Source organism: Verticillium alfalfae, genomic scaffold (genome assembly GCF_000150825.1).
Source record: "Verticillium alfalfae VaMs.102 supercont1.10 genomic scaffold, whole genome shotgun sequence".
Classification (NCBI taxonomy): Eukaryota; Fungi; Ascomycota; class Sordariomycetes; order Glomerellales; family Plectosphaerellaceae; genus Verticillium; species Verticillium alfalfae.
Genome location: NW_003315029.1, coordinates 934847 through 960306, shown reverse-complemented (window position 1 = coordinate 960306; position 25460 = coordinate 934847). Strand labels below are relative to the sequence as shown.

Genomic DNA, 25460 nt, shown 5'->3' with positions numbered 1-25460 from the left:
TCAAAACTAGAACCTAGAATAAGCAAGATACGAATGCGTCTTCTCGCCCAAGACGCCCACCAGGGCCAAGGCAGGAAAAGGCCACCGACGTGCTCGGAAAGGTCACCACCACCACCGCCACCACCATCACCACCACAAACATCATCCTCGGGGCCACAAGCACCACGGCGCCAAGCACACTTCTTGTTCTCGCCAGACGCCTGCGCTCTCGCCCGCGCCGTGCCGCCGGCCGGGGAACATGCCAAGGGCGCGCGCAAAGAGGCATGGCCATCAGCATGCGCGGCGCGGGCGAGGGCAAAGGCAGAGGGCGGTGTTTGTGCCGATTGTGCCTGTGCCGGTGGGCGAGGAGGTTCTGGTACCGCCCGAGGTGGCGATGGCGCCTGGCTTGGAGGGGTGCTTTGACCCGGCGGGATGTTATGATCCAGATATGATGGGCGGCGTGCTTGAGGAGCCGGAGATGATGTCGTGGTCGGGGGAATTCGTTGGAAGCGAGTGCGAGGTTGACGATGAGGAAGAGGTGGATGGGAGTTGCTGTCTACAATTCTGTGACTTCCTTTGTGGTGTTAGCAAGGCTGCGCAGAAGAAGGTGGAACGGAAAAGTGATGAGCGAGAAGATGAGGATATAATCGGGGGTGTCTGACATGTGAAGCATCCTCTTCCCTTTCGGGGAGGAATCGTTCAAAGATGTTCTCCAATAAACCGTGATAGTCGTAGCGCTGTTCCTGGACCCAAGCTCCGGGGATGGAGATTACAGGGGTTTCGATCACCGCCCAAAATTCGCCTGCGAATTCCTCCGTGCCCCAGTCCCAGGTGAAGCTCCAGTCACTGGGACTCGGCCCGTATGTGAAGGTTTCAAGCCTTGGAAAACGGAAGCTGTCTGTGACGTACGTTGCTTTCGGGACTCTAGGCATGCAATCGTCGGGTTCCAGGCGTCGAAGACAAAGTGGACCATATTGGTATTCTCGATCGCTGGTAGTGGACTTGATGATTTCCAGCTCCTCGCGGCCGTAGGACGTCAGATTGATGCCGCTTTCGTCAAGATCTTCCAGCCAAGACTGAAGCGTGAGAGTCATCAACCTCACCGTTGGTACCGACGCCCAATGGTGGTAACTCCCATCTCTAAGCCTGTAGACCGTACCACTCGAATTTTGAATGATAAGTTGCCTACACCCGTCTAAAATTGTCATGAGCAAGGACCTGAACAATTTCTGGGCCAAGGTGCTGCCTTCATGGATCGATAGCATAGAGCCACCATGCCGCAGGTGCCAGTCCGCAGTCAGTCTAATGATCTCGCTCCTTCGCCTTTTCCATGCACTTTTAGCTGTTGCTCTGAGTTTTGATTTGGTCCATGTTCGCCATGATCTCATGCTCGTCGCTGCGTCAAAACCATTTTTCCATTCGGAGCCTTCAAAAAGATAATTCCTCGCTTTTAACAAGTCTTTTTCAAATTCTTGCATAAGTGAGATGCGGGAAGCGAGGTGTATGAAGGGGCAGCCCTGAGATCGAGATTCGTTAATGTCCGCGGGACACGACACACCATCGGGCCAGAGAAGGAAGGCAAAGGTTTCCTCTTTCATGTCGCAAGGGACGTGTCTCAAGGACCGCAAGCGATGCCTGAAGGGCTTGTTGTAGTGATTGGGTGAGACCTTGGGTAACAAAACTTCCAAGAAGGCTTTGCCGTTATTCATGGCGATGGATTCTAACATCATGAAAGACAGTGTTTTGAATTGAAGCTCCCAGAAACCTTGCGTAGTGATGAAATCGACAAATTCTTGGAAAATTTGCATGCGCCGCGCCTTATCTATGGTGGAGGGAGAATGAGATGGGTACCCCATGACGATCAAGCCATATACAGCGCTGTAGAGCTCATGATGGCTTATGCAGACTCCGAGTTGAACAAGGATTTGAACGATGCTGAGTCGTCCCGTTCGCAAAGCCTCCTGATATTTTGTATTTTAGTTCTGCAGGCTATGTCAGGTCGCATACAGAAGCTTACCTGCATAAGCGAGCCCCTTACGCATACATCGAATGGGGACGCTCTCCCTTCCTCGAAGAGTTGAAGAAGAGTGTTCATGTCACCATTCAGGACAGATGAAATTACAGGCGAGTCATCCGGCACAAAATTGTAAGCTCTGAAATGCCACTGCCACCCAGAGAGTACTCGCAGCTCCCAAGCTTGATGTGTTAACCACCAAGGGGGCTGTAAGCGGAACCCGCGTTCTGTTCCATGTGAGCCTAAGTTGAACAGACAAGGGAAAGGGTCAAGTGGGCTCATCAAGTTGTATACCTGTGATGTTGTACTCAGAAGATCCATGCACAATTTGAGACGTGTGGCTTGCGCTTGTAAAGCTCCCAAAGAAAGACTGCCTTTCCCTCGGCAGCTCGAGCGTTGAAATTGGAGAGGACATGCCTCGATAGGTGCTCAGGTCTGTCTGTTTCCTCGATGGATCAAGTCTCACACTCTTCTCTTCAACTTCGTTCATGTCTCCGGGCCTTTGTTTTGCTACATATCCTGAAGCTGACAGGTGCTGGACAATGACCGTCGGAATAGCCTTGGTGCAGGCCCTGAACGAACATCAGCAACTTGCACCCAACGGCGCAGGTCGGGACAGCCAACGAACCTGGAATACTCGGAATGTGCGAGCATTAAGATTTGAATCATACCCTCGAGTTTCTTCTCATGTCGTTCCAATACATCCCGCTTCAGAGCCACGCGAACCATGTCCCTCGCTCGTTTCATCCGTTTCGTCGCATCAATTTGTACAATCAGATCGTTCATCATGGTCGCCTCGTCCGAAATAACCTGCTGGCAAGACAGGATGCACGACTCGACAGCTTCCATGTCGTCGAACACAGTTGCACCCGTCTCGATATCTCGAGCGATACGCGCGACCATGGGCAGAATAAGATCGAGGCGCTTGAACAGATCCTGGATCGACTCAGGCACATCCTTGACCTCGTCCCACATGCGCTTCAGCTTGAGCACGCCGCCTCCAATCTTGCCGACGACTTCGGCAAGGGCGAAGCTGCTGGCGACGAGGCCAACGATCTCGGCCATGTTGGCGTTGCTGCCGTTGCGTTGGCTGTAGGTGGTCTTTGTTCGTCGCACGATAGCCTTGGGGGCGTCATAAAGTAACGCTGGACGTAGAAATCCTAGAATAAGTCTGCCGGGACAGGAAAACGCTCGTCCAAATGAGGGGTTGCCATCTCAAGCCACCCACAGGACCCGGCCAACGAGGCTGCCTGGGGATCGACCAAGCGACAGGTCCACGCCTGCATGACAGATTACATGTAACACACACTCTCGCCACGCCTTGAGAACCAACGGGCACACCCGCGGACACAGCCCTGCTCCGGATGCGGCCCGGGTGAAGCAGCACCAGTCGTTGGTGCAGGCAAAGTAGAAAAATGCACATGTATTCAGACGCACGCTAATGCTCAGTTGGACTCTCGAATGCCACCCTTCTCCTCTCTCTGCCCGACGAAAGGGGGCGGGAAAATCAGCTGCTCGGCCTCCTCAGCCCCAAAATGTCCAAAAACGGACCGTCGTGGCACGCGACGAGGTACGCCCTCTCGTCCCGCGACTCGTTGACGTGCCTCACCGATGACCACGCCGGGACGGCAAACGTGTCGCGCGCCGTCCACCGGAACACGCTCTTCTCGCCCGCCGGCGTCTCGACCTCCGTGCGCCCCGTGCCCTCGTAGCAGTGGTAGATGTACGAGCAGCTGTCGCGGGACTCGACCTCCGCACCGGGCGCCAGGCGCTCGGCCTGCACGCCGAGGGTCGTGGACAGGGGCCTGCCGTCGGCGTTGCGGTAGTGGTGCACGGCGTGGGGGCCGGCGGCGGCGTTGAGGGCCTCTTCCACGGGCGCCCAGGGGTGGCGCCATTCGCAGGGGTCGCAGGGTCTGGCCCGTCAGCATTCTTTCATGTCGTTCAATGTAGACCCTTGTCTTCGCTTCATGAACGAAACCTCAGAAAATGAAATCGCAAAAAGGAAAACTCACGTGCTGGGGTACCGCGGGTCGGCGTAGCCCTCGGCAAAGTGGACAGGCGCGAAGCGAAACAGCGGCAAGTTCAGCATGTCGAGCCAGATCACAGGCTCCCTGCTCTCGTTGCCATGGTCGTGCCAGTGCCAGATGGGCGTCGTGACCACGTCGCCGCGGACGAGGGGCATCTTCTTGCCCTCGACAGCCGTGAAGCCCTCGCCGTCAATGATGAAGCGGCACGCGAACGCGAGGTGGCGGTGCGCCGGCGCCGTCTCGCCCGGGTTGACGAGCTGCAGGCCGCCGTAGATGGTGTCTGTCGTGTAGGGGGATTCTGCGCCCTCGTCAGTACGGCTTCCTTTTCTTCCAGATGGGCTTTTTCTGCTTGACGCACGCATGCTCGGGTTGACCCAGCATCAGCACCCTCTCTCGGCCTTCTCTCCGGCACGAGCGCGCCGGCTTTTTGTAGCTGCGGCAGCGCCTCGGCGTACTTCCACATGTGCGCTTTGGCCGTGGGGTTCGGGCTCGGCGGCACCATGACGTTCATCTGCGACCACAGCGGCTCGAGATGATGCGACGGCAGCACGCTGAGGAATTCCTGCATCTCCTTCGTCTCGCCATCGGCAGCCGCCTGAGCGGGCGCCTCTGCGCTGATGTATGATCCCATGGCGATGATACTACTGTTGCTGCTTTGGGGGCGAAGGGCCTTTGGCAACGGAAATGTAAGATGCAAAAGGATGAAGTGAGGCTATATGAAGACAAAAGCGAGCCATACGCCCATCTCAACTGCCGGAGCGAGTCAATGCCCTTGTGACATCCGGGACGCTCGATTCAGGAGTTCCCCCTGAAGAAGTGTAACGGCTCTCGGCGGAGTCAGCTCGGGGGGGCGGTTTCCGGTACTCTCGGCCTGCCCTTCGTTCCGAGTCCGGTGTCTCCGTGCTTCCGAACGGAACAGCCTATGATTGGCTTACGAAGCGACACATGGAAAACACCACCATCTTTACTTCAACTACGTTCACCTTGTCGTACATGAAAGTTCATGGTAATCACTCTTGTATTGATCTAAGAGGTGACATAGTGACGCATGAACCCTGATCAAGTCATTCTCAGCCCATTCTCACATCATGTCTGACGCGCCTTGGTCCCGTCTCATCCGTTTCGTCGACGATAACGGCACAGAGACTTTTGGTGAACCCCAAGTCACTGACGAGAAGGACTTTGTGGCCCGCGCCGCCTCCAATGACCTCTGGGCGGTAGAGTACAAGGGCAGAAGTCCGGTTTCTGGCCTCACGAGGGGCGAAAAGGTGCACGTCAAGGAAGTCCGCGACATTCTGCGCCCCTCAGACGTGCCCATCATCCGCTGCATCGGCCTCAACTACATCAAGCACAGTAAGACTTGCATCATAACTCAACCGAACATCATCTCACATGCATTTAGTCAAGGAGGGCGGCCGCACACCACCCCCCTTTCCCTCTCTCTTCATCAAGCCCGCCACGTGCGTGGCAGGGCACAACGAGGACGTGCCCATTCCGAAGGTCGCTCAGGATGGTACTGTTGACTACGAGGGCGAGCTTGTAAGTCTAATCCACTGATACCATTACTATTTTCCTTCGCCAAAAAGTCTGACCCCAAAAGGCCTTCGTCATCGGCAAGTCAGGCAAGAACATCGCCAAGAAGGACGCCCTCTCACACATTGCTGGCTACCTTGCCTGCAACGACGTGTCGGCGCGCGCCTGGCAGCGCGACCCCAAAAAGGCCGGCGGCGTTCCACAGTGGTGCTTCAGCAAGGGCTTTGACAAAATTTGCGCCGCTGAGCCCCATGCTCGTGTCGCCGTCCGTCGTCGGCGACGCCTCGTCCCTGCGCCTGCGCACGCTCGTCAACGGCGAGGAGCGCCAGAACGAGGGCACCGACGACCTGCTGTTCGGCGTCGAGGCCATTGTCGAGTTTCTCAGCCAGGGCACGACGCTCGAGGCCGGCACCGTCGTGCTGACGGGCACGCCATCGGGCGTGGCCATGGGCATGAAGGAGCCCAAGTACCTGAATGACGGCGACGTCGTCGAGGTGACCATTAGCGGCCTCGGCAGCGTCAAGAATAAGATGGTATTTGAGTAAAATGCATTCATGAAGCGTTCATTGATTTTTCCTTTGCCTTTGTTCCCTTGGATCACTCGTTGAGAAACTCCCATGTGGCGTGCATGTCGTTGAGCCATGAAAGATCATTCACGTCGAAATTGAATTCGGTTAGATCGAGCTCGCCGAGATCTGCTAACGGCGGTGCGAACTCATCGACCAGTTGCTGCTGAATGTGGGGGATGGGCTGGGTAGAAGCGTCGAAATCGGGATGCACGCCCGTCTCGCCTTCCGCCAGACTCCGCCCCCGGCTGCCCAGGCTCGAGTTTGCAGCACCCGGTGCTGCCTCGAGCATTTTGGATGACAGAATGTGTAGAGCAGCAACACATCTTCGCGCTGACTGACCGAAACGCTCGTGCGACTTGAGCACCGCCATGGCCTGACTCCAGGAGCGCCCGATTTCGACGGCGGGGAAGATCTCAGGTCGTAGCTTGGCGGCAATCAGCACCGTCGCAGCCGAGTACACGTAGTAGACCCGGTACCACCAGGCGGGCAGCAAGCCGATGGTGTTGTCCGAGGTCTGATGCTCCAGCAGCACGGCAATCATGTTCTGGGCAGTCGACACGCAAAAGAGAGCGCCTTGTTCGACGACGCGTGCTTGCAGGCTATCGGTGAGGCCGAATGTGATGGCAGGCGTCGGCGGGGCGAGACAGAAGCGTGACAAGACAGGTCGAAGGAGGAGGATTCGAGCATGCAAGAAGCTAGAGATTGTCAGAACATTCTGTCAAGTCATTCTGTCAAGTCATTCTGTCAAGTCATTCTGTCAAGTCAAAGCAGGTGCAGGTGCAGGTGCAGGTGCAGACATACCGCATGCGCAGAATGACAGTTTGCCGCCGCGAGACCTCGTCGGCCGTGTGCTCCAGCGAAGTCCATCTCAGGTGCACTGGCAGACACTGCTCCCACTTGCTCAGTGACCTGTCCAGCTGAACGACCCTGTCGAAGTCGTCGTCGTCACCATCGGAGCTCCCAGAGTCTGAGCCCTGGGACTCTTTGCTTTTGGAGCATCCGACAGTCCCTCCGTAGAAGGCAATGATGGTGCGATGAATAATCTCGTAGAGCTGGACCGACTTCACGAAGAAGGCGGCATGTACTGCCCCACCACTCAAAGCAGCCTCTGTTCCATTGGCAGACGATGCAGAGGACATGGGCAGAGGCACAGTTGTGGCTAGATGACCAGAGATCATGGCAGGCCGGCCGTGGGTCACAGAGACCATGCTTTCGAGATGTCAGTAACAGGGCGCGGGAAAAAAGGCCCCCAATACAGCAACTTACCGGTCCATCAGCACGCAGCCATACCAAATGCGCCGCAGGAGCTCTCGCTCCTCCAGCTCCGTCCGATCGCCAGACGTCTCGGGCAGATGCAGGCCGAGACCCTGTGCCGTCCGGATGGCCGATCCGACGACCATCCAGGTCTGGTGCGGGTGATCAGTGCTCTGCAGGTACTGGCTCGTGAGGAGTAAACACTGGACAAGGTCGATGGACCCCGCATCCCAGGGGTTCATCGGCAGGAGGGCCTGGGCTCGCTGGAAGTAAACGGAGCTCTGCTCTTCCCTCTGTTCCGGCGTCGAGGCCTCGAGGAGCTGTGTGGAGAGGGCAAAGATGACGTTGAGCGAGGCCATGAATATGCGCTCATCGGCGTCAATGGCGCCACCGGCAAAAGATGGCATTGTACGTCTGGTTCCAGCGCTGTCTGTTGAGGAACGGGTAGAGGGGGTCGACGTAGAACCAGTAGAGATCCATGAGGTGGTCGGCCTGCCGGCGAGGCGGCAACACATAGGACACGTCCGAGGCGGGGTGTTCGGCCGAGTGGGTCGACATCATGGAGAGGGAAGAGCGAGACGGCGCGGCTTGACGAGAGGGCCCCGCGTTGGCCTTGCCCAGGCGGGCGTCGATCGCCCTTTTGATCTGTGCGGTGAAGGAGCCGGCGCTACTGCTGCCGAAGAATTCGCGGGTGCTGGTGCCCTCGTCAACGACGGCCGTCATCGAGTCAATGACAGAGGGGCTAGTGGTGATGGCGGCGGGGCCGGGACGCGGACGGGGTCTAGCCTCCCTGGGGTCCGCTCCGGCTCGACTCCCGGGGGTGGTCGATCCTGTCGCGAGTGGGTGTCCTGCGAGGGTGGCTCATCGGGGGTGGTGCCTGGGCGTTAACAACGGTGGATGGGGGGGAGGTAAAGTGTCCCCGAGGCCCTGCCATTCGGGGCTTTGGCTGGACGGTGCGGACCGCTTGACGGCGGCTGCAGGAGGTGGCTGTCGCGTCTGGGGGTACCCTTTTTCGGGTCCGCCTCAGAGTTCGCATCGTTGCTGTATCGGCAGTTGTCACGAAGGCTGAGCTTCCTGGAGCAATAGCCGCAAGCTACCAACAGTCAGAGTCAGTCAATCATGTTTCTGCTCGACGAAAAGAAGGTGTACCCGGTGTAGGTGCCTCGTGATGAGATAAAGAGTATCAAGACCACTCACAGGGCCGCACGCCATCACACTTGACTTTCTTGGCACGACAGGTCTCGCAGGCCACGTCAATCTTCAGGCGTTTGGGTCGAGGTTCGCGACTAGGGGAGACGGGGCCCGCCTTCCGAGGAGGGTTCATCGCGTGTAGACCGGGGTCTCACTCTCGGGGGTAGGGATTGGGCTCCGCAGTGAAGAGAGAGGGGATTCCCTTTTGCAGATCTCGGAGGTTCGAACGATGAGTGTGTGGGAAGCGTATCATGGTGGTCCGAAGAGGGGATCAAGATGGGTCGTGTTGAGGAGATGAAGTGCCTGTGTTGCCTGTGTTCCGAGGCTTCGGGCCATGGCGACTATTTACCCTCCGAACCAATCAGAATTGCCGGTTGTCGGATGCTCCTGCCTTGTATGTTTTAGGTCTTTGCTTAGTCATTCTCCGGCCCGTGTAGCATGCACTTTCCACTTTGGCATCTCACTTTGGCATCTCGCTCGGCTAGGGAATCCAACGTCGTATCCATTCAAGAAAAGCCCAGTATGACAGCCCTTCATAATGGTCATTTCGACGATGCTTTTTGTCAGGACCTGAGGGAGGTATGAGACCGACAGGGGATCGCCTGTTGTTTGATCGTAGGAATCAAGAAGAGAGGACCAAGCGCAGTGAGGGAATAGTTATAAGAAAGGTCAACGGACCAGGATTTGGAGAAGGGCATCGATTATTCTATCTTCCTAGAGACCCCCAAGAGACCAACAGTTGATCCCTTCACTCGTTGCATAAGACTCCTTGACACTTTTGCTGTGGTTCCTTGTCGTCAAGGCTTTGCACCTCAGTTTTTTCCATCGGCCCGGCCAGCTGCTGCTCGCTTTTTACCCGTCAACAAGCAGCGATGTTAGCAAAGAGGTGTGCCTTTCGCCGACTCGCCGGTTTTCCAAGTGGAAAGCCAGGTCTGATAAAAAAAAGCCTTCTGGGAGTCGGCGCTTGTGGTTTCAGATAGGATATTTCCATTGACGGCTGCTTCTCCGATTGTGATCTGGACACTCAACGTCAAGAACCGGGCCGTGTTTGACATGACCTAGTAGGAGGAGTAGAGACGGCTTGCTGTATATTTTGTGCGTCAAGTGCCCTCTTTGCAGAACTCGCAAAAACAGGAGACTGACTATCCCATGCGTAGTTGTCATTCGCTGGGTGGTGCCGCAGACGCAAACCCTGTGTATGGTGCTAGCATGATGGTGTTGTATGAAGAGTCAGAATGGCTTGCCCCAAAGCCAAGTTAATTGTGAGTGTGCTGCAGCGATCAAGGGCTTACAATAGTAAGAAGTAAATAAAATAAAAGGCTGGGCCGACTTTCCGGAAGAAGAAGCATATGACCTTGGGAAAAGACCTCCTAGCCAGGCTTTGCAGGCACCAGTTTCCCTTCTTCTTCTCGGGGACTAGACATTTCCCTCATTCGACCTTTTAAACCACAGAATCGTATAGTCAGTATATTTCTAGATGCGAGGTCACCGAGCTCTCCCAGTCTATCGCCCATGCTTCTGTCTCCTCCTCGTTCGCCCTCGACTGACCTCAGGCTCCGGCACCTCCTTCTTCCGCCTCTCCTTGTGCTCGCCGCCGTGCCTCCGCCGGCCGCGGCCCTTCCTCCCCTCGACCTCCCTCATCTGGCCCAGAACACCCCCAATAGCATCCTGCAGCGGCGTCGACGCCGCGACGAAGAGGTCGTAGTACGCGCACTCCTCATGGCCCGGCTGCCCGGCAGGCCTCTCATTCATCCCGATGAGCGCCTCCGACATGTCCTCCAGCCTCACGCGCAGCTCCTCCATCTCGAGCGCCGGCCCGTGTCGCCTCTGCCGTCGATGCGCGTCGCCCTCGTGCTGCCCCCGTCGATGCATCTCGTGCTTGCCACCGTCGTCGTCTCGGCCCCGGTGTCCGCCGTACTGCCGTCGGTGACGAGACCGCGACTCGGACGATGCATCCCGGTGCCGTCGCTGCCCCGTGTCGTGCCTGTGCTTGTCATGCCTGTGCTTGCCGTTCCCGTTCATGTCGTTCCCATGCTTGCCGTTCCCATGTTTGTCGTTCCCGTCCTTGTGGTTCCTTTCCTTGCCGTTCCCGTCCCTGTCGTTCCCGTCATCGCGATGTCTGCGCCGCGCCCCCCCTCCCGCCGTCCGCCCCTCGTCCTTCGCGCCCATGATCTTGGCCAGGATAACCCGCCCCAGCCGTTCGAGCGCGTCGCCGTCAACAGCCGGCTGACCCTCCTCGCGCCTCTTGGTCCCGTGCTCCGAGGCCAGGTACCGCTTGGCCGCGTACTCCATGCCCTTGTGCGCGAGCAGGAAGAGGAGGACCTCGAGCTCGCCGTTGTGCTGCTGCTGCTGCTGCTGCTGCTTGTCACCGCGAGACTTGTCGCGGGACGGACGCCGCTCGGGCGTCTTGGTCGACTTTGGGCGGCTGCGGGCTATCGTCTTGAGCAGTGGGAGGATCGTGTCCATGTCTTGGTCGTGCGCGCCGATGGAGCTTTTCTCGATACCGGCGGTCCAGGGTGGTGTTTCTTCTTTGTCAGGTGCCCTGTTGCGAGGGGCGCATTTCGGCGACGAGCTGAAATAGAAATAAGAATTAAAAAATCTGGCGACGTCTTAGGATAGGTAGGTAGAGAAGGAAAGAACGGGTTGTTGCCAACTTGTTGAACGCGGTCGTGCGTTGCTGTTATTCACAGACGGGTGTTCACTGCAATCGCTCATGGGCGAGACACTCAACATGTGCCAGGGGTCAGGTGATGGTCACGCATGCGCTGGAGGAGGACTCCAGACCGGCCAGAGTGACTCGGGCGCCCAAATGCACATGTTGGCTCGTGGCCTGCTATCTACCAATATGTTGCCGCGTGCCGCGGGCCCTCCCAAAGTACCGTAACGCCTCTCTTGATGCTGTACATGCCGTGCGCGTTGGCCCTATGATCTCTAGGGCACGCTTTTCTTCCCTGGACCAAAATAAAAAAAAAATGCAACAGACCTCGCACCGAGGTTTGGAAACCGAACCGTCATCTGCTCGTGAGTGTGATTAATGCGACGTGACTTCGTAGTCGAGGAGGGCCTTGATGTCCTCGATCCGCTGGTGCTTCTTCTCTTCGTCGCTCATCATGCCGAGAGACGTTGCCCTGGTGAGGTAGTCAGCTACAATCAACGCAAGCAAAAAGGCGGACGACGTACAAAAACTTCTTCCGCTCCTGCACCTTGAGCATCCTCTCCTCGACACTTTGCTCGACAATAAAGCGATACACCTTGACTTCGTCCTCTTGACCCATGCGATGCACGCGGTCAATGGCCTGCGCCTCAATGGCAAAACTCCACCACGGATCCATCATGTACACGCGCTTGGCGGTCGTCAGGTTGAGCCCGACACCGCCAGCGCGAAGACTCAGAAGCAAAATGGTAAACTGGTTGGCTTCCTGAAATTCGTTCAACACGGCCGCGCGGGCCTTTTGCGCCATGGTGCCGTCGAGCCGTAGGAATTTAATGTTCGACTTAGCCAGCGCCGGTTCGATCAGAGTCAGAAACGAGGTGAACTGGCTGAACACGACCGATTTCATGCGCGGATGCTCGCGCCTCAGTTCACGGAGGGCGCTGATCAACGCGACCACCTTGGCGGACGAGCTGTTCTTGCCCACGCGCTGCAGGCTGATCCGGGGCTTCTGGAACATGTCGAGGTCGCTGTCGTCACGCACCACTTCGAAGAGGTCGCGGTAGTTGATCTCGGCTCGGCAATTCGGGCACGTCGGGACCTTGTGGCGGTCTGTCTGGTGCTTCATATAGTCCAACAGACACTTCTTGCAGGCCGAGTGCCAACAGCCCCCGGTCACCGTCTGCTCAATCATGGGCTCCTCCGAACAGATCGGGCACTCGCTCGCTTCTTCATCGCGAATCTGGCCGAGGACGTGTGCACCGAAGGCATTGGGATTCGTCTCCGTTTCTGACGTGTCGGCAGAGAAGTGCTCGATGAGGACATTGAGATCCATGTCATCAGCAAGGCCCGCCGCCAGATCCGCCGCCGCGCCAGCCTCTTCCTCGTCTGCGACGACATCCTTGTTGCGGACAAGAATCGGGTGGCAGCAGCTCTGCCTCAGCCGCAGGATCTGGGCAAAGATGCTGGTGAACGACTTCATGACGGTGCCTGCCTCCATGTTCTTTGAAAAGGCCTGCTTGGCGCGCAGGAAAATGTAGTCGTAAATGCCGCGCTCCGCCTCGCCGAGCTTGACACCGACGATTTCGACCTTCTTCGGCGGTAGGGGCACAAGCCTGACATGGTTAGCAAAGTCGGCCGAGTTTGGTCATTTGAGCACGTACGGATCGCCGTTCGGCGTCTTCATGTCCTTTGTCCGTCGCAACACCAGTGGCTCTAAAACAGTCTGAACAACGTCGAGCGCCCGCATGAAGTTCTTCGACTCGAAGGGAACCGTGATAAAGGTGCGCCAGAAGGAGAAGTTGTTCCATGGCTCCACGCGTAGGAAACGCACGAGACTGAACAGGTCCTCCAGCCTGTTGACGATGGGCGTGCCGGTCAACACCCATCGATGCTCGGCCGCAATTTCATAGCAGGCCTTGGCCGTCTTGGACTGGCGGTTCTTGATGTTGTGACCCTCGTCCAGAATCACGCGGAAGAAGTTGAGAGAGAAAATGCCATTGTGATACGCCCTGTCGCCTTTCTTGTTCGCAAGCTGGGTGAATTCTGACAAGATGACACCGTAGCTGGTGATGACGACATCGGGCGCTGAGGCAGCGCCGTCTTCGCAACACAGAGCCTGCAGGTTGCTGTTTGCCTTGTCGGCCCCGTAGTACATGAGAGTCTTCAGAGATCCCTCCTTGGACGCCTTCTCGGCCTCGCTCTGCCACTGTGCCAGCAGCGACATGGGAGCCACGACCAGCGTAGTGCACGGAGCCTGCAGCACGTTGTTTGCGCTCGACGTCAGACGCGGCAGATCAATCATCGACTCGAGGTTTGTCTTAGGAGCCTTGGCCTTGAGAGAAATCTCGGAGCGGTGCGTATGGACCAACGACAGCATCTGAATCGTCTTGCCGAGACCCATCTCATCGGCGAGGATGCCGCCCAGGCAATGCTGCTCCTGTGTGGGAAAGTCAAGCGAAAGATCGCCCGAGTAAGGGTTGACGTAAAAGTTGGGCTGTCCCTCGACCTGGGGCAGATCCTTGTCGTCAAAGTCTTTGGTTGGCCACGCATATTCTTCCCACAGAGGGTGCATGCTTGGCTCGCGGTTGCTCTTGAGGTCCTTTTCCTTGGATATCATCCAGTGCAGCGCTTGTTTCTGGTAGGGGCGAAGGCTCATGGCAAACGTGTCCGCAGGCTCCGCTTCTGGTGTGTTGAAATCAAAGGATTGGGCCTTCTTGTACAGGGTGTCGAGCTGGTCCTGCTCAAGCTCTTCGCCCTCCTCTTCGTCGGACTGTGGCGACGAGCCCTGGTCCTTTGCGGTTGCCGCAGCCGTGGCCTTTGCCGTCTCCTTCTCTTTCTTTTCCTCCATTTCCGCAGCCTGCAATAGTTCCTGTCGTTTCTGCTTCGAAGATGCGGCATTGGACTGTATAGGATCGAGGTCACTCTTGGAAGAGCGCACCAAGCAACTGCGCATGCGAAGTCCTTTCCTCCATCGACTCCCCCTGTTGAAGAAGGCCGCGACCTGTTGTTGTCCTCCAGCTGAAACGCCCTGCTGTGAAGGCAGTGGCGAGAAGCGAGCACCGCAGCTGGGTGAAGATGGTATCGTTGGTTCGCAGCGTGTTCCGGGGGTAGACGGCGGGGCCCTCAAACTTTCACGCGCGCTGGTCGATCAGGGGGGGCCACCAGCTTTCCGTGTTCTTGGCGAACCTTTCAATCTCGGTGCCGCTGCTCGTGGTGACCGCACAATGGTGTCATCTCGCTTGGCGACGGCCGCGGCGCTGAGCTTGTGCACGGCGGCGGCGCCTTTGGCGGAGCGAGGGGCTTTCGGCAGCTGCATCTTCTTCCGCTCAATCTTGACCACGTCGCCGTGCTTCAGCAGGTTTGTACCGCTCCTCGTGGCCCAGCCCTCGACGCCGAAGGCGCCCACATAGCGTGATTCGGGCATGGAGCGGCGGATGACGGGCTTTGGCGAGTCTTTGGGCGTTGGCCCGGGCGTTGACGACATGACGGCGGGTGGTGGTCGAACAAAAGCGTTGATGGAGGGGTTCTTTTTCTTGAAATCCTTCCAGGTGCCGTCAAAGTACATGTTGACGGCTCTTTCGAGGTTATCGCCGCAGTTCTCACGAATGATGCTCATCGTCTCCTTCGCCACCTTGGCGCCGACGAAGCTCTCGAACATGTCCTGGTCAAAAGAGACGGCAGGCTCCTCCCGATTGGACTCGAGAGGGGCAGACCGATTTGATGCATCTTGGATGGACTGCTCCACGAGGGGCCCACGAGCGGGTATCGGCGAGGAAGGGAATGCCGGAGCCTCTTCGCTCTTGATCTGCGATGACCCAGCGTTGGGCGGGCTCTGAAAGAATCGAGTCTTCTGATGGGTGGGAGGCGTGGGCAGCACCGGGCTTGAGAGGTGACTGCCTGTATCGTCTTCGGGATCCGCAAAGAAGCGCCGCCGCTTCGTTGGGGGCTCGTGATCCATGCTGCGCTGGATGTCGGGTGTGGTCAGCTGGGGCACGCAAGTTCGTGGGGGGGGGGAATGGGAGACGCGAATGACCCCAAAGCGCGACTGATGATCGCGTCGGGTGAGCACGTGACGATGCTCCTGGACCAAATTCCACTTTAGCTCTTTCTCGCTCTCGACTGGCATTTTGCAGTGCAGTTCCCGCCTGTGGCAGCTCGACAATGGTCAGCATCATGATGATTAGGTAAGCAGCGTCCCTGCGACGTCATTCCCGATTTTTCGAGTCGAGACGCGGCTGCCCCAGGGTCTAACTCTTTCGTCTATTCCTCGAGCGATGGATCACGCAACGAGACCCGTCTCCTGATGAATCGCCCACAACTTCTCAGCCATGGCCTGAGGAGGCTCCGGCCTATTCAGGTTCGATCAGGGACCCGCGGCATCGTCACAGCCGCCGACGTCGACAAGGCACGAAAGTACTGCCAGCGGCAGCTCCAGTAGGATGACAGGTCTGCCTCGCCTATACTTCATCCAAGGCTGACGAACACGCTCTCAGACACAGCGATTATGACGCCCACCTGATACAACGAACCCTCCCACCGCACGTCCGCGATGCGTACCTCGCTCTTCGCACCTTGAACCTCGAGCTCGTCCGGCTGCCCGAGGTGGTCACCAACCCGACCATCGGCGCCATGCGCATGCAGTTCTGGCGCGAGTCCATCGACAAGACCTTTGCCGGCAACCCACCGGCCGAGCCGACATGCGTGCTCCTCCACGAAGCCATCACATCGCTGCAGTCCCGCAGCAACGGCAGCGGCAGCGCCCGCGCGGCGGCGACGCAGATGAAGTTCTGGATCCAGCGCGTCATCCGCACGCGCGAGCGGCACATGGACAACCGACCCTTTGCGACGCTCGCGAGCCTCGAAGAGTACGCCGAGAACACGTACGCGACGCTCATGTACGCGACGCTCGCGGCGCTGCCGGTGCAGTCGGTGCACGCCGACCACCTCGCGAGCCACATTGGCAAGGCGGCCGGCATCGTGGCCGTGCTGCGCGGCGTTCCCGTTGCTCGCGGCGCCGCATCCGGTCGTAGACCGCCACCCGACGGCAGCGCGGCGCAGGTTTGGGCGCGGGCGCGACCCCGGTCTGCTGCTGCCGCTGGACGTGCTCGCCGAGGCCGGCGTGCGCGAGGAGGACGTGTTCCGGCGGGGGCCCGAGGCGGCGGGGTTCCAGGACGCCGTCTTCGCCGTGGCGACGCGGGCCAACGACCACCTCATCACGGCGCGGGAGATGCTCAAGAACCTCCGGCTCGGCAAGGAGGCCGGGCACGCGTTCGAGCACGAGGGCGAGGAGGGGCACGTCTACGCGGCCGGCGAGAGCGACGCCGTGCGCGACATTCGGCAGAGCTTCAGCGTGCTCATGGAGGCCGTCCCGCCGCAGGCGTACCTGACGAACCTGGAGAAGGCGAACTTCAACCCGTTTGCCGTGCGCGCGAGCTGGAAGCTGCCGTGGAGCATCTGGCGGGCGGGGATGAAGCAGCAGATATAGGGAGGATCAGCTGATGAGCAGCCGAGGAGGCATCGAGGCGCGAGACGAGGGACACGTGACTGATGACCAGCGGCGTAGCAGGCGATGCGAATAGTAGCGTCACGAACGCAGCACGCAGCACGCAGCACGCAGCAGGCGATGCAGAGAGGAGCATCACGGGCGTCAGCATCACTGCACTGCTTGGCCTATGGTGCGGAGATGTCCATGTTGGTAGGGATACCGGCAGGGAAAGTCGACGTTGGCAGGCGAAAATGCTGGCATCGGCAGAATGCAGCACCTGCGTGTACATGGATGTAAAACTAGCACACAGCCGCAATGAGGCCGAACCATGTAATTCTACGACAATCACGCTGATCGTGATTCAGTTGGTGATGCTGCTGTTCGAAGCTCTCCCAGAAAAGGCCAGGGGCCTCGTGCACTGTGCCGTTGTCCGTCTAGAATCGTCATCGCACCGTGGCCCCACCCGAAACGCCGACTCTACCAAAATTTAGGCGTCGCCGCTGGAACCTCACCTCTGGACCCTCGACCATCACCAAGCATCAATGTCGCCGCCACCATGCTCTACGAACTCATAGGAATTGTACGTGCGCTGCTGGACCGTCATTGGCATATAGCCAGTCAGATATCGAAAAAGCTAATAGTCGCCAGGTCCGGCCCGGCCATCTCGCCGAAGTGAAAGAGTACGCCCCTGATCCCATGACGCGATGACCCGACGCAGTTCCTCCCATTGCCCTCGAGCTTATGCTGCTGCTGCTGCTGCTGCTGCTGCTACTGCTTCTGCTACTGCCTCCTTTCACATGCCATCAGAAGAACGTACGGCGAGGAGCAGGGCGTGCAGCAGGAGCAGGTGTACCATCAGAGCAGACATGCTAACAAGCGCCAGGATCGCCCTGACAGCCGGCCAGACGATCCTCCGCAGCGGCGGCGTCGTCCGCGGCCTCGCCAACTGGGGCGTCTTCGCGCTGCCGCGGCCCATCACGCGCGCCCAGATGAAGCACAAGGAGGGCCACTACTTTGTCATGCGCTACGACGCCTCGGCCCGCGCCCACCAGACCATGCGCTCGACCATCAGCCTCGACCCGCGCGTCATCCGCAGCGCCCACGTCAAGGTCGGCGACGGCAAGCTCAGCAGCATGGCCCGGTTTGGCGCCATCAAGTGGGACGTCCGCGACGAGTAGGGGGAGGCGGCGGGAGGCAGAAGCGGCATGAGGCGGACGAGGAAACAGGGCACTCGACACGATATGGAGGCGACGCAATCACCCAGTCCCGAGATCAAAATACCCAGGATGAGGAGGGCTGTAGGATACGAGGCCACCCTGGCCGGCAGGTGTACAACAGAGGGACACATTCATGAGCCAATTTCGCAGTGCGTCCCGCGCTTTGATCGTGTGTGTCTTGCTATGTACTGATGCTCTGTGTGCTCTCTGCCTGTGCTGAAGACATTCGCTGGAGCGAGCCCTGAAACGCTGCATACTACATGCTCCGCCGGTAATCATCTTCAACGCATCCCTTCATCGTGAACAGCCCCGACGGGCGTTACGCCTCACCGTTCCTCCTCGCTTCTAGCCTTCCTCCGCCGCTCGCCAGCTGGCGTACGTGCGCGGCCACTGGCAGACATGCATACCGAATTCTCGACCGGCCTGCGCGACCCACCCTACGCATCCGTGTCCATCGTCTCCGGCCTGATTCCCTTCTCTTCGCGGCACCACGCGACAAACTCGTCAAGGACGCTCGGCCACGCGCCGTCCTCGCTCCAGAAGGACAGCGTCTCATCCTCCAGGGACTTGTAGGCAAACTCGAGCGTCATGTTCCACATGTCCTTGTTGACGGAGCGCGTCCACTTGGCGGCGAGGAACGAGTTCCACAGCTCGAGCCAGTTGTGGTTCTGTGATGCCCACTGCCAGCCCGGCGGCGCAAAGAGCGTCTCCCAGTAGATCTGGGCGTACTCGAGGCTGATGGCTTTTTGGTCCTGTTCCTTGGCGGCGATGAACGTGTGGCGGTAGACCTTCTTGAAGAGGGCCTGGTCTGTGGATAGCTTCTTGACGAGCGACTTGATGTGCTTGGCATGGTCCTTGTTCGTCGCTTGCACTCTGGTGGGGACTGTCAGCGGACAACGATCGATCGGCGACTGGCTGAGGCTCCGCCTTACCCCGTGGATTTCCAGCCGTCGACAAAGCCTTTACGCGTTATCTCGCCCACCGCCGGGGCCTGGACAATCTCCATGACGACGAGCAGCTCGGCATTCTCAGGGTTGACGCCCAGCGTCTCGGTGAGGTAGCTCGTCGTCGAGTCGATGCCCATGTGATCCTTGTTGTCGGACGACCCTAAGGCGCAGCAGTTAGTGGCTGCTCTTGCTCAGACGCGCATCATGGCCGCCGTACCTCGCAGCGAGTCGAAAAGCTTGTTTAGGTCGCCTTCGAGGGGTGAGGGCGTCCCCGCGCCACTGCCTCCATTGCTTCCACCAAAGAATCTGAGAAACGGGTCAGTCCATGGCCCGATGAAGCAATTCCGCAGGACGCCATTCGAGCACTCGCGCGTGTGGCGCCGGCCAGGCTGGGCGGTCTTCCATCCAGTGAGGGGCGGGAAAAGGAGAAGGAGGGGAGGGGGAGGGGGGAGGGCCAAGGGTAGTACACAGATCGGATCTTGTCCTTGTCCTTAGTCCCGTCGCCAGGTTGCTGTTTCACGTCTGTCTTCTTTTTTGAGGACCACAGACTCAAGCCCCTAGAGGGCAGAGCAGTCTTCATGCCCTTCCAGCCCATCCTCCTTGCTGGCACAGGTGCACGAGCGACGATGGCGATCAGATCCGGGACATGGAGAGTCCTCTGCGTGGCAAGCAGAAGGGCAAGCAGAAGGGCAGCAGCAGCAGCAGAGGTGGGAAGAATCAAGAGGAGATGGTGGGGTGTCGATGAGCAGCAGCGGGACAAGCGGACAATGGACAAGCGGATAGCGGCAGGACGAGAACACGATGCAACGGCCAAGGTCGACGGTGTGGGCACAGGTCGGGAGACGATCCGGGGGGGGGGCAAAGCAGAAAGGGTGTGATGGTCAGGCTGAATGGGGTAGGCTTGGGGTAGTGGTGGCATCTCCCATTGGAGAAATGGCCGGCACTTGCGAGGGCCGATCGACGTCCTTTGTAGGCGGTCTTGGTCTTGCGGTTGGCTCTGGGGGTACTGCGGTCCTGGGAGCTCCTGCGGCCTGGGGGTATTCTTGGGGGCGGTCCTGGGGGGGTCCCTGGAGGCGGCCCCGAGGCGGTGCGTCGGATGAATGTCCCCCAGGTTCGGCGGCATCAGGTGGCAGGGCAAACGGGTTGTTTCAGAGCGAGGACTCGACATCGGCGGCGGTTCGGCCTTTCTCTGCTGCGCTGACGACGGAGATGCCCAAGGAGGAGGGCGACCCGAGAGTTGCAGTCGACAGATTGAGCGGGCGACTCCACAAAGCGCGCCGGGAGGTCATATACGCTGCAGCAAATTGTCCGAGAAGGGCCGGCGCACCCTGGAGGCCGGTCGGGGGGGGCAGAAGCGAGGAGCTCGAGGCTGGGGGCGCTGCGCCGAAAGCGAAATGCAGAGGCCAGATGCCGAGCCGGGTTTGGATGGCATTGGGTCGCACTGGATCGCACATTGACCCGGAAGAATAGGAAAAGCGCGGATATGTGGAGAGGGGGAAAAGAAGCAGACACAGAGAGAGAAGAAGAAGAAGCAAGGAGAGGGGACTGTTGCTCGCCCGAAAGGACCCGGAGCCAAGGGCGAAAGGGGAGCCGACGGAAGGAGCCGATCGATAGGGAGGCCGACAGAAAGATAAAGGCCAACTTACGCATCTATGGCATCGTTCATCTTGTAGTTTGCATTCTTGAGGTACTGCAGGCCATCATGGTTAGCCACCTGAACAGAACCATGCGATGCAGCACAGCGTTTCCCCCCGGGCGCCACAACGAGGCTTCTGCCGCCTGATGCCCCAAAGGCAAGACGCACAAAAGGGACAAGGACGCCGGTGGACAAGAGACATGCATCGCATCGAAGTTGCGGGCCAGAAAAGAGAGAGAGAAGAGGGGGGGGGCAAAAGGAGCAGGCCATCTCGCCCACGAGAAAACCCCCCCATGCCTACGACGGGGCGGAAAACGCGGGGCAGGTCGCGAGAGAAGATATGTAGATCGGGGCCGTGACGTACCCGTTGCGCGGTCCTCTCGGAGGCGCCTGTCAGAGAGACAAACTGGGCCGACAGGGTCTTGAGCTGGGCCGTGGACGGCGCCATGGCGATGGCAAGTTGTGTAACGTTTTCGGCCGGGCGTATGGCCTCGAGGGAGAGGAAAGGGTGGGGGGAGGGAGCGAGGGTCCAACGGGCGAATTCTCGTGGTGCCAGCGCGTGGCTCGGGAGGTGCAGCGGCTCGAGAAGGCAGGCGGGCGAGGCAGGCGGGCGATACGAGGGCGCTGCGTTGCGGAAAGGCCAGGCTCTCGCGTGATCGAACGATTGCTTGGCGGTTGGTGATGTTTTTTTTTTCGGGAAGGCTCAGGTAGGTTTCGGGCACGCAACTTCAGCTGGCCTCAGCAGGGTGCCTGTCGCATGGGACCAAAACCTTGGAGGGGGCGGCGGGGGGTGTGTGTGTGTGTGTGTGTGAAGGGGCGGGATTCGTGTCAGAAAGCGATGGCCGGGCGGTCGTACTGCGGTGGTGGATATGATTGCTTGTCGGAGCTCGGAGGCGTGAAGTGCGCGCTGGGTTTGCTGGAAAGCTGAGAACTGAGAGCTCAGGTCGTCGTGGGTGGGAGAAATTCTGAACTGGACACAAGGCTGACGAAGTTGGCGGGGTTGGCATACAGATGCAGATCTACCTAGGTAGGTAGGTAGGCAGGGAGGCAGGGAGGCAGGGAGGCAGGTAGGCGGGTAGGCACGCAGAAAGGCAGGCAGAGGCAGAGGCAGAGGTGCTCTCGACTCGGGCGGCCAGAAGGCGGGGTTGAGCACGCCTGCCATTCAACCTTCAGCGCTCGTACCCCGCCAAAGTCCAGACGCTGGTCCACTCTGCGTGCTGGCGTGAAGCCATACCTGAGTGAGGTACTTAGGCTTGCTCGGTACGTTGGTCATTCTGTCCGTTGCCTCAGGGTCTGGCCATAGGTTGGTGGGAGTAGAGGCACGTGAGGACGAAGGCTCGTATCATATGCTTCCACCGCATGCAAGCCATGACGGAGAGTGAATCGTCTTCACACGAACAGCCACCAAATCAGCACCAAATCAGCACAATGGCCGCCGCACTCGCCTCAGCATGGAAAATCATCCCCTCTCTCCAGTCGACGTCCATCGAGGCCACGGCCGCTTTCTACACGGATGAGCTCGGCTTCACCCTCGCCAGCACCGAATCAGACGGTGGCGAGGCCTACTTCTGCTCCGTCTACGCCGGTCCCAAGGCCGCCGCCAATATATACTTCTTCCACGCCTCGCCGGAAGACTGCAAGCCCGGGGCTGTCATGATCGCCGTGGGTACGGCCGAAATCGACAGCTTCTACACCTATCTCCAGGGGAGGCCGGCGGTCAAGGTGGTGGAGGACATTGAGAACAAACCCTGGGGCTACCGGCAGTTCAGCATTCTTGATCCAGACGGCAATCGGTTGACATTCTTCAGGTTCCTCGAGGGCGGGAACCCGGGCACGGAATGATGGCACACTGTATTGTAATACCCGTGAGGCCCTGCCGGGGCACTGGCCTCGGGCGTGTGTAGGCACCAAACACAGTGCATGCTCTCCGTGTAGCGTTCGAATTCGCCACACGCACTGTTCATGACGTGGGGCGGCCACTTAACACGACCAAACACGCCTCCCCCTACCAGGACGCGACTGACTGCAAATCGCCAGCCTTGCCTGCCTTGCCTGCCTTGCCTGCCGTTGCCTCTCAGGTGTTTTTGCTTGTGTCTGCCTGCACGCTTCCTCCACCTTCACCTCCTCCCACGGGCGCTGCATCATGGCCTCGCCACGCAGTCAACCCGACGAGAATGCCGCCGTCGACCACGAAAAGCCCTTTCAGCGCGTCGTCGTCTGCTGCACCAGCATCCCCCCAGACCAGCGAGTACGCCTACCCACCACAACGTGAATCTAGGAAGCAAGACTGACGCGATAACCCCCCCCAAAGACCGAGATCGAGAAGAAGGCGCAGGACCTCGGCGGCCACCACAAGTACGACCTCACCCCCGACGTGACCCACCTCATCGTCGGCCAGTATGACACGCCCAAGTACCGCCACGTCGCCAAGGAGAGGCCCGACATCAAGGCCATGGACGCCCGCTGGATCGACGCCGTCGCCGACCTCTGGAAGAACGCCGCCGAGATCGACTTTGCCGCTCTGGAGACCCAGTGGCAGCTGAAGCCCCTCGAGACGAGCGGGCCCGAGCCCGGCGAGGAGGACCGTGTCAAGCTGCTGTGCTGCATGACGGGGTTTGAAGATCGTGAGTCGCCTCCCCGCCACCATCTGTCGGTCACGCGCGTACGAACGCTCCTGTTGCTGACGTCGAACAGCCGACGAGCGACATGCCATTATTGAAAAAATCAACGACAACGGCGGCGTCTACACGGGGGACCTCACGAAACGAGTGACGCACCTCATCGTCTGCAAGCCAGACGGCAAGAAATACAGGGCCGCGCGGAACTGGAACATACGCACCGTCTCCCTGGCGTGGCTGGACCAGAGCGTCGAGCGCGGCATGATCCTCGACGAGCAGTACTTCGACCCCGTCCTGCCGCCAGAGGACCAAGGGCGCGGCGCCTGGAACCGGAATGCCCAGAGGCCGTCGGCTCTCAAGAGGGCCAGGTCGACGGCGGAACCGGGGTCGCGCAAGCTGCGCAAGACGGCCAGCATGAAGCTGGGCAGCCAGCGCGAGAACCTCTGGGGCGACATCCTCGGCAGCAAGACGTCCCTCGAGCCCAACACGGACGCCGGCAGGGACGCCACCGATCGCATCGAGGTGGCTGACTCGATGGCCGATCTCGCGGCGAGAAAACCACAAGCGCCGCCGGGCATCTTTACGGGATGCACCGCCCTGGTGGATGGGTTCGAGTCGTGGAAGGCCAAGGTCCTGAGCGAGACGATCGCGTCACTCGGAGGCACTACCTGCGACACACTCCAGCAGCTCCTCGATGCCCGCGGGCCGAGTGCCTTTCAGCGGTTCCTCGTCGTCCCGCAGTCTTCGCAGCCAGAGACGCACCCGCAGTTGCCCCCTGATGCGTCCATTGACATTGTTACCGAGTTTTTTGTCGAACGGTGTCTGCACAATAAGACGCTCTGCCAACCGAGCGACCACGTCCTCGGCCGCCCGTTTGCCAGGTTTCCCATTGACGGATTCGAAGATCTCGCGATTTGCACAGCTGGATTCACCGGCATTGATCTACTGCACGTGGAGAAGTGCACGACTCAGCTGGGCGCCAAGTACGCCTCGCGCCTCAACGAGGCAACGTCGGTGCTGGTGTGTCGGTCAGTCAGGGAGACACGGCCGGAAAAGCTGAGGTTCGCCAGGGACAGCATGATCCCCGTCGTCAGTGCCGACTGGCTGTGGGCCTGTGTCGAGTCTGGCTTCAACGTGCCCGTCAAGGACTTTTTGTGCACCGGCCTCGGACAGAGCGAGGCCCTGACGCCCAAGGTCAGGACAATCAAGGACGACAAGAGGGCCGGTCTGCAGAGGAGGACATCAGCGCCAGCTCGTCCTAGGTCCTCCGACTCGTCAACACGACAGCCCTCGCGAGGCGCCCTCGTCGACGGCGACGCCTTTGCCCAGGAGCCCTCGGCCAGGGGCGCAGGCACGACCAGAGGAACGGAGGGATCGACACATTTCCAGACGGCGAGGACGCACCAGAAGGACAGCTTCGGCTCAGGGGCTGTGCCGGCGCCGTTGGCAGACGTCTCGAGCAATGCCCTCAACAGGAGTCCTTCGCCACCCAAAACGGCACCACCTCCAGCCAAGACAGCAAACACGACGGGTGACGGTTTCTCCAAATTGGTCGACCTGCCACCTCCAGATGAGAATGACCCCGCGCCCACGGCACAGCCCGTGTTGCCAGAGACGGTCGCTGTCCAGGCCGAGGCCGAGGAAGAGCAAGAGGGAAAGCAGGACGCAGATGCCCACGATACCTCGGTGACGACGGATCTCGTCGCCCAAAAACGCGTCCGCGAAGCCGAGACAGCGGCTGAGCGCGCCGCCATCTCGTCACACATCGCCTCCCTCATGAACACGCGCTCGCACGCGTCCGAGGAGCCGACGGGCCCTGAAGGCAGCGACGACAAGCCGCCAGCTCGGCGCAGCGCGGCATCTTTGGCCGCGCGACGAGCAACGTCTCGGCGGCGTCGAGCGCTTCACACGAGCACACGAGTCGGGGCGGCCGGGCGGTCGTCAGCAGGCGCACGAGGACGCGGCGCCACCCGCCGCCGGCGACACAGGTTCGGTATGACGATCCCGAGGCGGCGCAGTGCAAGGCCGAGCTCATGCGGAGGATGCTCGGCGAGGAGGGGCAGCCTGTCGGGAAGAAGGCTGTCAGGAGGCGGGCGTTGTGAAGAAGGTTGTCAGGAAGAAGGCGCTGTGAGGCAGGTCACGGTGACGCCCAAGGGCTTGCAGGCGTACAGGCGTAGGATATACACAGGGACGGCACAGGGCAGCGGTTGCATGGCAGGCGATGAGGCACGGGCGTCTGTCACGAAGATTTCTTGTTGGAAAGCATTGCGTGTGTGTCTACTATCACGAAGGAAAACGAACTGGTATCTTTGCTTGCTGGGGAATAGAAAACATGCA

The 25460-nt window shown here is 59.5% G+C and overlaps 11 protein-coding genes across 11 annotated transcripts in view; 5 read left to right on the top strand and 6 right to left on the bottom strand.

Annotated features, from left to right (window-relative positions):
• VDBG_07741 (predicted protein) overlaps nucleotides 1-3058 on the bottom strand; it is a gene marked incomplete at both ends in the record, with an annotated part of 3568 nt that extends 510 nt beyond the window's left edge. The window contains 6 exons of the mRNA XM_003002236.1: nucleotides 61-543; nucleotides 889-1174; nucleotides 1538-1940; nucleotides 1997-2287; nucleotides 2460-2565; nucleotides 2622-3058. Coding sequence (XP_003002282.1) covers nucleotides 61-543; nucleotides 889-1174; nucleotides 1538-1940; nucleotides 1997-2287; nucleotides 2460-2565; nucleotides 2622-3058 — 2006 coding nt within the window. The remainder of the gene's footprint in view (nucleotides 1-60; nucleotides 544-888; nucleotides 1175-1537; nucleotides 1941-1996; nucleotides 2288-2459; nucleotides 2566-2621) is intronic.
• A 442-nt stretch (nucleotides 3059-3500) lies between these two features.
• VDBG_07740 (gentisate 1,2-dioxygenase) lies at nucleotides 3501-4651 on the bottom strand (the record flags this gene model as incomplete). Its single annotated transcript, XM_003002235.1, has 3 exons — nucleotides 3501-3906; nucleotides 4006-4277; nucleotides 4379-4651. 3 exons carry the CDS (start codon nucleotides 4649-4651, stop codon nucleotides 3501-3503), a joined length of 951 nt encoding a protein of 316 aa, XP_003002281.1.
• Nucleotides 4652-5108: 457 nt separating this feature from the next.
• VDBG_07739 (fumarylacetoacetate hydrolase domain-containing protein) lies at nucleotides 5109-6098 on the top strand (the record flags this gene model as incomplete). The annotated part of the gene is made up of 4 exons (XM_003002234.1): nucleotides 5109-5373; nucleotides 5423-5559; nucleotides 5621-5760; nucleotides 5801-6098. The coding sequence occupies 4 exons, from the start codon at nucleotides 5109-5111 to the stop codon at nucleotides 6096-6098; spliced, it is 840 nt and encodes a 279-aa protein (XP_003002280.1).
• Nucleotides 6099-6150: 52 nt separating this feature from the next.
• On the bottom strand, nucleotides 6151-8700 carry VDBG_07738 (fungal specific transcription factor domain-containing protein; the record flags this gene model as incomplete). The annotated part of the gene is made up of 6 exons (XM_003002233.1): nucleotides 6151-6817; nucleotides 6924-7331; nucleotides 7389-7806; nucleotides 7970-8206; nucleotides 8338-8469; nucleotides 8574-8700. 6 exons carry the CDS (start codon nucleotides 8698-8700, stop codon nucleotides 6151-6153), a joined length of 1989 nt encoding a protein of 662 aa, XP_003002279.1.
• Nucleotides 8701-9996: 1296 nt separating this feature from the next.
• VDBG_07737 (DNA repair protein RAD5) lies at nucleotides 9997-14068 on the bottom strand (the record flags this gene model as incomplete). Its single annotated transcript, XM_003002232.1, has 5 exons — nucleotides 9997-10005; nucleotides 10116-11139; nucleotides 11609-11695; nucleotides 11748-12833; nucleotides 12882-14068. 5 exons carry the CDS (start codon nucleotides 14066-14068, stop codon nucleotides 9997-9999), a joined length of 3393 nt encoding a protein of 1130 aa, XP_003002278.1.
• Nucleotides 14069-14368: 300 nt separating this feature from the next.
• Nucleotides 14369-14878, bottom strand: VDBG_07736 (DNA repair protein RAD5; the record flags this gene model as incomplete). Its single annotated transcript, XM_003002231.1, has 1 exon — nucleotides 14369-14878. The coding sequence occupies one exon, from the start codon at nucleotides 14876-14878 to the stop codon at nucleotides 14369-14371; it is 510 nt and encodes a 169-aa protein (XP_003002277.1).
• Nucleotides 14879-15381: 503 nt separating this feature from the next.
• On the top strand, nucleotides 15382-16719 carry VDBG_07735 (conserved hypothetical protein; the record flags this gene model as incomplete). Its single annotated transcript, XM_003002230.1, has 3 exons — nucleotides 15382-15404; nucleotides 15547-15654; nucleotides 15720-16719. The coding sequence occupies 3 exons, from the start codon at nucleotides 15382-15384 to the stop codon at nucleotides 16717-16719; spliced, it is 1131 nt and encodes a 376-aa protein (XP_003002276.1).
• Nucleotides 16720-17409: 690 nt separating this feature from the next.
• Nucleotides 17410-17883, top strand: VDBG_07734 (conserved hypothetical protein; the record flags this gene model as incomplete). Its single annotated transcript, XM_003002229.1, has 1 exon — nucleotides 17410-17883. The coding sequence occupies one exon, from the start codon at nucleotides 17410-17412 to the stop codon at nucleotides 17881-17883; it is 474 nt and encodes a 157-aa protein (XP_003002275.1).
• A 476-nt stretch (nucleotides 17884-18359) lies between these two features.
• VDBG_07733 (defective in cullin neddylation protein) lies at nucleotides 18360-19006 on the bottom strand (the record flags this gene model as incomplete). The annotated part of the gene is made up of 2 exons (XM_003002228.1): nucleotides 18360-18795; nucleotides 18855-19006. 2 exons carry the CDS (start codon nucleotides 19004-19006, stop codon nucleotides 18360-18362), a joined length of 588 nt encoding a protein of 195 aa, XP_003002274.1.
• A 2927-nt stretch (nucleotides 19007-21933) lies between these two features.
• VDBG_07732 (glyoxalase family protein) lies at nucleotides 21934-22347 on the top strand (the record flags this gene model as incomplete). Its single annotated transcript, XM_003002227.1, has 1 exon — nucleotides 21934-22347. The coding sequence occupies one exon, from the start codon at nucleotides 21934-21936 to the stop codon at nucleotides 22345-22347; it is 414 nt and encodes a 137-aa protein (XP_003002273.1).
• A 301-nt stretch (nucleotides 22348-22648) lies between these two features.
• On the top strand, nucleotides 22649-25254 carry VDBG_07731 (S-M checkpoint control protein rad4; the record flags this gene model as incomplete). Its single annotated transcript, XM_003002226.1, has 4 exons — nucleotides 22649-22753; nucleotides 22817-23129; nucleotides 23200-25116; nucleotides 25178-25254. 4 exons carry the CDS (start codon nucleotides 22649-22651, stop codon nucleotides 25252-25254), a joined length of 2412 nt encoding a protein of 803 aa, XP_003002272.1.
• Between the last annotated feature and the right edge of the window lie 206 nt (nucleotides 25255-25460).